This window comes from Dipodomys ordii, unplaced genomic scaffold (genome assembly GCF_000151885.1).
Source record: "Dipodomys ordii isolate 6190 unplaced genomic scaffold, Dord_2.0 Scaffold104, whole genome shotgun sequence".
In the NCBI taxonomy this organism is placed as follows: domain Eukaryota; kingdom Metazoa; phylum Chordata; class Mammalia; order Rodentia; family Heteromyidae; genus Dipodomys; species Dipodomys ordii.
In genome coordinates this window covers 105,452-116,751 of record NW_012267320.1, presented here as the reverse complement: position 1 = coordinate 116,751, position 11,300 = coordinate 105,452, and the positions used below count along the sequence as shown (strand labels likewise).

General features: G+C 47.6%; 1 protein-coding gene across 3 annotated transcripts in view; it reads left to right on the top strand.

Annotated features, from left to right (window-relative positions):
* The window catches only part of Kcnj15 (potassium channel, inwardly rectifying subfamily J, member 15), a 44,413-nt gene extending 33,388 nt beyond the window's left edge, over positions 1 to 11,025 (top strand). For all 3 annotated transcript variants that reach the window (XM_013027513.1, XM_013027515.1, XM_013027514.1), the window contains exon 2: positions 7,430 to 11,025. In XM_013027513.1, coding sequence (XP_012882967.1) covers positions 7,444 to 8,577 — 1,134 coding nt within the window. In that variant the 5' untranslated portion in view covers positions 7,430 to 7,443 and the 3' untranslated portion in view covers positions 8,578 to 11,025. The remainder of the gene's footprint in view (positions 1 to 7,429) is intronic.
* Positions 11,026 to 11,300: the final 275 nt, after the last annotated feature.

The following is an 11,300-nucleotide window of genomic DNA, read 5'->3' as shown; positions in this document are numbered from 1 at the left end:
TAAAAGCCGGGCCATAGGTCTAAAAGCCGGGCCTTCTTGCCCAAAGAAGATTAGAATGACAGAACACTTCTTGAATGTCTTGAATTAGGCACGGTGTCTTGCTGCATCTGAGTACTGACTTGGAAGGAGGTCACAAGATGAGAAGAATCAGTCACTTTTGTATGTTGTCCCTGGGGACCGGCAGATCTCTCCTCCTGTTGGAATCGGGTTAGATTTGGAGTCTTACTCCGGTCAGTGTCGGATCATAGCCTGACTGACTCGTAGAGTTTACGTAGGCAGACTGGAGGACTTGATGTACGCTTCAGGCACGAGCCTCAATATCTTTAAATGCATGCAGTACAATACAGATACAGGCATGTATAATCCAAGGTGGGGTGAGGTGAGGGGCCCTGCTGGTGGCCAGAATCTTCTGCTCGGTTTTGCCTCAGTTACAACCCCAGAACTCTGTGACTCACGGCAACAAGGATCCTTTCTCAGCTGTGGCTCTGTTGCAGCCTAGTGCCAGGAATCTCTGCCTCTTACTCCCTTGAATTGGAAGCACTCGGCAAGACCCATGGCAGCCCTAAAGATGAATCCTGAGCCTCAGCTTAGGTACAGTGTGCCACTGCTGGTCACCCTGGATTGGGCAGAGAAAGTCACGAGGTCACCTCCACACAGGAAGTACAAACACTCCCACCCAGGGACACGCACAGGGAAGGATCTTTTACACCGGGACCCAGCACAGAGCTGCAGAGAATCACCAGGAACCACACAAAGTGAACTCCAGCAACCAAAGTCTGCCACGGTTCCACCTACAAGGTTCCAGGCTCAGATCTTCCAGACACAGGGCATTGGGAGACAGGAAGTGATTTTGCAAATTACTTCTTGATACCGTCTTGACTTGCATATCTTTCATATGATTCTCATGGATGACCACGGGCATTTCCACAGCTCCCAGAGGGCTGCCCTTCTTCTAGCCCTCCTCAGTCCTCAGAGCCTGAGGGATAAAGTGAGTAGGCAGAAGGTAAGTGCAATTTCCCCCAAGAGATAATAACTGAAGAACGACCCTTGCAATGTTCTCAGAGTTAGGGCCACGTCAGTCCCTCCCGAGGGAACTGTCCACGTCTGAGTCTAGCCGGACAAAACCATTTGTGTTTCCAGTTGGCACTGGTGAAGTCAAGCAAAGGCGTTGGGACTGCCAGACAAGCCTTTAAAGCAGATTATGGACTGAGATTAAGAGCAGGGGAGAAATCTGTCACATGGCCGAAAGCAAAGGTCCTGGTGCCTGTGTTTGTATGACAAAAGAGTCACAGGGTCCAAAGAAGGAGAGCTAAGCCCCACTGGTTTCGTTTCCAATTACTTGTAAATCTTCTGAGCTCAGTGAACCCCAAACAAATCCTTGTCAAGCATTTTCATCGATTTAATATTTAAGCCTGTGTCTACTTAAAGTGAAATCCCACCCAGGTAACATCAGGTTTAGAGACAAAAAGAGATCATCAGAAAAGCCATGTGTCAGAGCCATTGGGTGTATGAGGAAGCTTTTAAAGGAACTTTTCTTACAAACAGGAAGTTCTGTTTTCTCGGCGCTTGGAAGTCAGATCCTGCACATCCTCATTTTAGTCTGGTGCAGCCAGGTTACTGTTTGATTCACGTCTCCTTCCTTCATGCCTGGCTGCCCCCTTTGAGAACGCAAGGAATGAGGTCATTTGAGACCTGGTTGAAAAACTCCACTCTGGGCAGCTACGGCCTCCCCGTCCCCACCCTGATCCATTTCTGTAAATGAAAATGTCACCACAGAGCACAGAAGGAAATGCTCCTGGGAAGGACAAATTGGAAACTTCCAACAGAGTTCTAAGGTCTCTCGGTTGTGCTAACTAGAAGGAAAATACTCATTCTTAAACTGATTTTTCCTCCTTTAAAAAAACAAGCATTCCTTTAACACCCTATTTTTGAGATTTAGTGTGTCTGGGGGAGGGGAGATATAAACAGGTATTAATTAGCAAAAAAGCAATGGAAAACCTGCTATGGTATGATTTATGCCCACCATCCCAACCAACCACTTGGGAGGCCGAAGTTGGAGGCTCATGATTTATGGTCGGCCCCAGGCAAAATGTCAGCAAGATTCTATGTCAAAGAACAAGCCAGACCTGAAGGCACACACTCCCATTACCAGCTATAGGTAGGAAGATCACACCCCAGAGCTGGTTCGTGCAAACAGGATGAGACCCTATCTGGAAAAAACAGAAAACAGAACAATCCTAGAGGATATAGTTCAAGTGGTAGATCACTGGCTACTTACCTAGCAAGCATAAATGTGGCCCTTGGTTCAAAATCCAGAACTACCCCTCCCAAAAGAAATCAGCCATTATTGTGGCAGTTGCAGATTTCTCTGTGCTTAAATTTAGCTAGAATTATTTATTATATATTATTATCGATAATATGATATATAATATGTATTTATTATATATATTTGACATCAAATATACTTATATCTTCCTTTAGTTAGTGTACATTTGACAAGCCCTGGTATTTATACCTTCCATAACCTCTTTATATGAAATTTAAATAATAGATATTATAGTTATTATCAGATTTTAACCCTGCTTTTAAAAATAATCCACTGGGCGCTATGGCTCATGCCTGTAATCCTAGCTACTCAGGAGGCTGAGATCTGAAGATCGCAGTTCAAAGCCAGCTAGGGAAAAAAAGTCACTGTGAGACTCTTAGCTCCAGTTAAGCACTCATAAACCTGAAGTGGTGCTCTGGCTCAAAGTGGTAGAGTGCTAGCCTTGAGCAAAAGAGCTCAGGGACAGCGCCCAGGCCTTGAGTTCAGGCACTATGACCGGCCTTGGATATCAGTGGGAGACATCCAGACATGCAACTCATATTCCTGCAGGTGGCAGCAGGTGTCATGAGGCCTGAGCAACAGCCTGACTTCAGGATTTGGAGGGGAAGAGCGGGAACGGGACCACCCATCAGCATCGATGCCATGGACACAATGTAGACGTAACAGTGTCAACTGGAAATGCCTCCCACTCCACCTGGGACAACAGGATGAATGAGAAACCCCAGACCTTGCCAGTGTCCTGCCTGGCAGATCCTGAGCTCCTCTGTCCGGCCGTCATGCTGTGTTTGGTTTGCTTGATCCTCGATTCAATTCTTAGGACAGCCTCTCTCCTTGACAGAATATGATGGGGATAAAGGGAATGCCTTTTCCATTTCCCCATTCTCATTGTTTCCTCTCCAACACCTTTCATGCAGCTAGCTCTTCCACCAACCTCCAAGTAGACTAGAGCCCTATGCAATGTGCATAGTCTTAGTCCCAGTTAAAAGATGTGTGTGTTTTCTTCCCATTATCTCCAGAAAACCAATGCATAGGTGCTAAGCCACTCCACACATGCATCATTTATTGGCTTGAAAGTAGGCCAGGGTCCTACTGACCTTGGCTTAGCAGGTTCAAAGCTTTGGTGAAGATAAATTGCCATTCTGAGAATTACAATTGTAACCCAGAATGGAAAACAACATTACCCAAACTGGAGACCTGAATATTCATTCCAGCGACTAAAGAAAACTGCGTGTGGATCCTACGGAATATTGCTTATCTGGAGAATTAGAAGAGATAAAAGGAGAAGAGGTTAACTTTCCCATCTTTAACTTTTAGACAGTAAGCCATCAGGACTGTAGAATCGTTGGGGGAAAAAAAATCAAAAGCAGTAACATGATGATATATAAAATGGGAGTGTTGATCAACAAAAAAACAAGCCTTCTTCAAAAAAGACTGCTGAAGAATACAGTATGGTGCACTAAGATTACTGTGAATTCACAGAATGGATGTAAAAACCAGTGAAGCAGATGAATAAAGTGAGGGATGTCAGGCAGGTTCCTGGCTTTGATATAGCAGTGGGGACTGGGCTGACGGCTGGAGAGTCAGGGCGGCTCCCCCGTTTATCACTAGGAATATATTAACTCTGCAGTAGTGATTACCCTGAAAATGATAGAGCCCCAAAAAATGAAGTATATTTGGACTTGAATTGAGACAGTGTGGCAATAAATCACTGATAAGTGATATATGATAGAGAAAGATGATAGATAAATAGCTGGATAGATGATAGATACTTCCAAACACATAGATAGATAGATGATAGATACATAGATAGAAGATAGATAGATAGATAGGTGATAGATAGATATTTGATTTATCATAGATAAAAAGGCAAGTTTATAGATGATAAAGGTGGATAGATAATAGATTGATAAGTAACAGAAAATTGATAAATTACACACACAGAGAAGTATCTTAGAAGAAAATCATGCCAAAGCGCCTCTTGCATTTAGACCAGGCGACCTGACACTTGGAGGTTTTGTGGGTGTTGACATGAGCCAGTATCTAGCACCCACAGCCTCTTCAGGTGGAGGGAGCCAGTGGGGTCCCTGCCCGGCTGCAAGGACTCGATGTGTGCCCTGTGCGGCAGGCGTGTGTCTGTCAGGGGCCGGGTCCCACAGCCTTCTCCACGCCGTGCGATGACTCAACAGGAGCCAAGCATTTCCACAGGCGGTAGAACTATTCTGGACCCTTCGCTTCCGATGCTCACTGTTTACGTCCTCTGCGCTTCCCCTTCCGGCCTCCTGTGCAGCTCAGTTCATTGAAGCCGCCTGGCCTCTGCAGGACGTGTTCACCTTCCCTCCCCCACCCCCCGCCAGTGAGCTCCCTCCAGGGGCTGGATTCTTGGTGAGGGCCATGCTGGTGGCTTCGGTTTCATTCTTGGACACACTGAGCCGTTCTCCTGCTCTGGGCACCGTGCCAGATGGCCAGGCCAAAGGTAAATGCCACCGCCTTAGCCCTTAGGGAACCGCCAGGGGCCAGTGCCGAGGGTGCTCGCGCCACCTGTGAGCAGCGTGACGCTCCTCCAGACAGGAGCAGAGTCCTGGGGTAGCCAGGTGGGTGAAGCAGAGCCAGGACGTGCCCCCCCCCCTGCACTGAGGAAGACTCCTGTCCCTGCCCTCGGGTGAGTGACCAGGTAGTAAAGGGTTCTGAGGCCGCGGGGAAGAGGAGGCCGGAGGGGCTGGCAGACACCTGCTGTCTCATGCAGAAGCTGTCGATGTCATTGGGTGACTTGTGTCACCCAACCCTGGTGTGGCCCCACACCCTCGCCCCGAGCTGGGGTCTGCGGCCAGTCAGAACTCAGCAGAGAGTTGAGCAGGCAGCGTGTCCCACGCCTGACTGGAAGGAGAGGGTGACTTCTTAGAACGGAGGCCCAGGTTTCCAGACTCTTCAGAGGACGGACCGGGGGGCAGTGAGGGGGTGGGGGAGTGCTGGAGTATCATCACACCTGAACCCTGCAGTTTGTTTGTACCGCAGTGGTTTATCACATGTACTTCCCCTGGCACGTTGTTTTATTTTTTAGAAAAATAAATAACGTACACGTGGTGACTTGTACCGGAGCTCCGTGTGTCTTTGGCAGAGCTCGCGCTGACAGGCTGTCTGGGCGCTGGGGGAGCCCGCCTGGCATGGTCTTCCCTTCGCTACGGCTGCCCTCCGCCTCCCCATGCCCAGAAGCAGCCCCCACAGCACGGCCGAGTGCGGCCCCCTGCTCCACCCGCCGCCTCCTCCAGGGACGAACTTCTAGAAGTCCAAGAACTTCTGAGAAACACACAACCCTTCCTTAGGATGAAAATTTTACAAAAAGTCTTTCCAAGAAAAAAGAGAAGAGTCCCTTGCAGGGAGCAGTTCCTAGTGGCTCTCCCCTGGCGACGAGGCCGCGCCCGCGCGCCCAACGCCTCGAACGGCTCTCAGCCCATTGAAGGGAGCTGGCTAGAGGATTTGCTCCAAAGCTTTATTGACATAATGCCCCTGACACAGAAAAGATGATTATGCGAATCATAAATCACTGTGTATTCACTTTTTTAAAAGTCTTCCAATACCAGTGAGCTGAGAAAATAAACACCATGCCGGCCAGGTGAGCGTCCTCCGTCATCACCCCCAACACCTCTTGCGAGGAATGCAGGGCATCCGCCTCCATCGCCAGGCGGGCGCTGGGCCAGGCCGGGTGTGGGGGCCGGGGGTCCCAGGCGGCTTGTTCTGGCTGTGGTCTCCTGGGCTGAGCAAGAACCCAGTGCTATTGCTTGGTAGGTTTTCATGGCTCAGTGTTAGATGCCTGCCCTTCCTTGCTGGCCTTTCCATTTGCTCTCTCAGATAAACCTCCCTTGTATGACTTCTCCCCTCATCTAAAGGGTACGAGAAGATGTTTGTGGAAGCGCTAAATGTCACACCTGAATTGGCATCGGTAGCAATTTCCTAGGAATAACCAGTGGGGCAGTCAAGCCATTAAGGAAGCTTAATTCCATGCTCTCAGTGTGGTTTGGGTGGTTTGATTATTGAATTTTTCCCCCGCTGTCCTCAGGAATGAAGAGAGGTCATAGACACTAAATTATGCATTCGATTGGAGCAAAAAGTAAATGGTTAGAGAGAATATGATGCAAATGGCAGTCCTAAAACTTTACTCATTCTATTGAACTTCGAAGGTTTATACTAACATCCTCCATTGCTATCTAAGAACTGTCTTGTGGATGGTAGGTCTTAATTATGTCAGCTTTGGACCTGAGCTGCTTGGTCGCAGATATATTTTTTAAAAGTTTCTGTAGTGGGAAATTATGATAACTGAATATAAATAAAATATGAATAGCATTTGTGAGATATTTGCATAATGGTATATATGGTTAGGGGTGTGTGTGTGTGTGTGTGTGTGTGTGTGTAAAAGGCTCTGCAGAGGCATTTTAACTCTTAGCCATCAAGGAAACTCTGAGAAGTGAGACATTCTCAATTTAAAGACTAAGGAGCTAAGATCCAGAGAGGTTAAGTAGCATGTGGTAGATCACACAGCTCAGTGATCACAGAGACTGTTTTTGTTTTGTTTTGGTTTTTTTTTTCCAGCTCATGCTCCTTATTTCTCCCCTCTGACTTCTGCAGGTACATACACATCAGCAAGACCTACTTTCACAGTTCTGCTTTCTGGCCATGTGTAGTTGGCCTCTGTATTTTCAGGCCAACTATGTATCTTTGTGTTCAAACAGTGATGGATTCAAAGCATGAGGGGAAAACTTGCACCTGTACTGAACACATGAAGATGTTTTCCTTATCTTTGGTCCCTACACCAAATAGTACAATCAACGGTTTACTCTGTCCTAAGTGACAGAAGCCAGCGAGAGATGGTCTAAGGTACAGGGAAGGATGTATTTAGCTCATGTGCAAATGCTGCACCACTGTGTAGAAGATCTTAGTGTATTGCACAGTTTTGTGTCCACAGAAGGCCCTGGAACTGGCCAGGCCCTGTCAGATCCCCAGGGACCACTATCCATTCCGATTTGCTTCACAGGACCGTCCCTCTCTTGTTTTCCTGCTGGCTGTCCACACATGACACTAACGCCGCGTCCTTCCTGGCTCTCTCCTTAGGTGGTCTCAAGAACATGACAATGGACACCATTCACATGAGCATGTCCAGCACCCCCCTCATGAAGCACCCGGCTGGCCCTGGGCTCAAGGCCCAGAGACCCCGAGTGATGTCCAAGAGTGGGCATAGCAACGTGAGACTCGACAAGGTGGACGGCATCTACTTGCTGTACCTGCAGGACCTGTGGACCACGGTGATCGACATGAAGTGGAGGTACAAGCTCACTCTGTTCGCCGCCACGTTCGTGATGACCTGGTTCCTCTTCGGGGTGATCTACTACGCCATTGCGTTCATCCACGGGGATCTGGAGCTGAGCGAGCCCGTTTCTAACCACACCCCCTGCATCATGAAGGTAGACTCACTCACGGGGGCCTTTCTTTTCTCCCTGGAATCCCAGACAACCATCGGCTACGGGGTCCGCTCCATCACAGAGGAGTGCCCCCACGCCATCTTCCTGTTGGTGGCCCAGCTGGTCATCACCACCCTGATCGAAATCTTCATCACCGGCACCTTCCTGGCTAAAATCGCCAGACCCAAGAAGCGGGCGGAGACCATCAAGTTCAGCCACTGTGCGGTCATCACCAAGCAGAACGGCAAGCTGTGCCTGGTGATCCAGGTGGCCAACATGAGGAAGAGCCTTCTGATCCAGTGCCAGCTGTCGGGCAAGCTCCTCCAGACCCACGTCACCAAGGAGGGCGAGCGCATCCTCCTCAACCAAGCCTCCGTCAAGTTCCATGTGGACTCCTCTTCCGAGAGCCCGTTCCTCATCCTGCCCATGACCTTCTACCACGTGCTGGACGAGAGCAGCCCCCTGAGGGACCTGACGCCCCAAAACCTAAAGGAGAAGGAATTCGAGCTGGTGGTCCTCCTCAATGCCACCGTCGAGTCCACCAGCGCCGTCTGCCAGAGCCGCACGTCCTACATCCCGGAAGAAATCTACTGGGGCTTCGAGTTCGTGCCCGTGGTTTCTCTCTCCAAAAATGGCAAGTACGTGGCCGACTTCAGTCAGTTCGAGCAGATCCGGAAGAGCCCAGATTGCACCTTTTACTGTGCAGATGCGGAGAAGCAGAAACTCGAAGAGAAATACAGGCAGGAGGACCAGCGGGACCGCGAACTGCGAACGCTTTTGTTGCAGCAAAGCAATGTGTGACTTCGGGGGTGCGGGGTGCACCTCGGCTTGCTGTACGGCTGGGCCACGTCGGGTTACCATCCAACACCATGGCTGTGGTGAGCGTGAAAAACACATGGTTGTATGTGTATAAAACTGAAGCCTGGACACAGCGATCCGGGGGCTGACTTGGCTTTTGCGTATTCGAGGGGCTTCCTTCAAAGAACTCTTAAAATTCCCCATTTTTGAAAGTGGAGCTGCAAGTCAAGGCAGCGGTTGTAGGATGAGGAAAATGATGTCCTGCTGGGTGGGCAGATATGGAGCCGTGCTGAAATCGAGAAGAAATGCATTTCTATGCAAGGAAGTATTTTCTACAAGAAAGTATTTCTTTGACCCAGGTATCAAAGGTGTTCATGTCTGATGATGGCCGTGTGTCTCGGTTTTCATTTGGATCAAGGCTTTCAGACATATTCTTGTGATTCAAGCAGAGAAGATGTTACACGTAACAAGACTTATCATTGTAGCTAGTCGTTCCCGAGAAGAGCCGGGCAGGGGCACTGTGCCTTGACAACCTATGGTCATTCCCATCGCCTTTCTTCCATAGACAAATCGTATGGCGTGAAACATGGATCTGGGAGCGGCAGGGTGATGGCTCCAAATCCTGGCCCTACTCCGGCGTTCCTGCGGCTTCCACTGGCTGTGGGGTGCGGGAGTGAGGGCCTTTCTGGGAGCTGGCTGGGGACATTGTTCAGCAGGTCTCAGCCCACCTCACAGACCCAACATCTGCACCTTGGAAGATCATGGCGATGTGTAGACAGCTGAAGTGTCTTCAGGGTCCCATGCTCACTGCCCACGACTTCCCCTTCTTGGTTGCCTGGCCAATATTTCTTCCAGCTCTTTTAATTCTTCCCTATTCACAAAGATGTCTGCCTTTGCCCAGGAAGGAACTGCATGGAATTCCAAGCACAAATAGAGCTCTGTCACGCCACACCTGCACCTTCCAGGCTTGATGATTAAACAGAGGTTTAAGGGATGTGTGGAAATCTGCTTGAATGCTGCAGTGTGAGGCTGGGCAGGGCAGGAGGAAGAAAAGAAGCCAAGGGTAAGGAACTCTGCAAGGTGATCCTTGATCTTGGACCAAAATCAATCATTTTGTAACATGTAAAGAACGTCTTCAGTATTTAAATACATCTCATACAACTCAGTGTTATGGAGGTGGAGTTTGGCCTCCTGCAAAATCTAGGAATCTAGAGCCCCAAACTTCTTTGGGGGGAGAGACTAAGTGAGCTTGAGTTAGCTAAGTGTGTCAAAGGTATTGTAATGCTTGTTTTATTCAAATCCAGATTCTGTCCTCGCTCAAGTAGAAGGTGACCACGCATGCACATAGGCGATACACACACACACATAAACACACACACACACACATAAACACACACACACACACACACATTACACTTGTGAGTGGCCCCCTAGACGCTCAAACACATGCATTGAGTGCTCCAGTCTCTACACACAATTATGGGAAATATCCATGAAAGACATTGGGAATCCAATGTCCAAGGCGCCCTCCACAATTAGACACATCATTCAGCTCTGTAGACCCTGAGCACTGAGACTTGAAAAAGCAAGGGGAAATCAACTGTGTTCACAATGATGATCTGCCTTATAGCACACTGAGCGTATCTCGATGATTTACCACATTCACCAATGCCCTTTCATCCATCACAAAGCAAGGAAATAAAGTTTTGGCTTAAAACTCAACTAATCTAATGCTAGTGTAAATATAATGGAAATAAAGTTTGTAAAGGCTTAAAGGAAAATCTCAACCCAAATATGAATGTTTTCTTTGTTTTTGTTTTTTTATTTTTCTGTTGATAATTTTGTGGCAGTTTTACTTTATCATTCTTCTTTTAAAAAATATTGCCTAAGTTCAAATGGAAGTAGGTATGTGCCTTAGTGTGGTCAGACATTAGCCCTTTTGTAATTGTACTTGTTGAGTCCGTTGTATGCTGTGGTATCAGTGACCAAAAAGTAATGTCAGGGACATGTTTACATTCTCTCTGTTGCATTATTCATTATGCAGTATTTAGATCAATGTTGATTTAAATGTGATCAAGTTAGGAATCTTGCTCATGAATATTGGATATGAAAGTAACATTTAGAGAACTTTATGCATTTGCTTTCATTTGCACACAGGATGCATTTGAAGACAGATCTGAAGGGCTTGACTTGTTTAATCTGCCACACGCAACAAAATATGCAGTGTCTTAAAAGCCAACACATGTGGAAGTCCACACAAGCTATTACAATGTAATAGTCAACAAGCACTTCTAAAGTTGTGGCTGGTTTGTTCCAGACCCACTTAACTATTAATACCATGTACAAAACAACATCTCATGATTATGTTAACATGATTATGTCTAGCAGTCTCATGATTAAAACAGATTTATGCTAAGTATCCAACTAAGAAGTAAAAGAACTAATGAAGTATCTATTTTGCCCAAAAAGCATTGCTTTTTGTTTGTTTGTCTGAGTTTTTGTTTGTTTGAGATAAGGTCTATCTAGTTAGCTCAGGCTGGCCTCTAACTAAGATCTTCCTTCCTTAGCCTCCTGAGTGCTGAGAGGAATGTTCTACCGGGCCTACTACCATGGCCAGTTGAGCATCTGCATTTTGAAACATTTCTAGTGCCTTAGGCCTTCTCTGTGAGAGTGTGAGAAAATATTGGGCTGGGTATGGAAAACCACAGAGTCAAGTGTAGCAGATG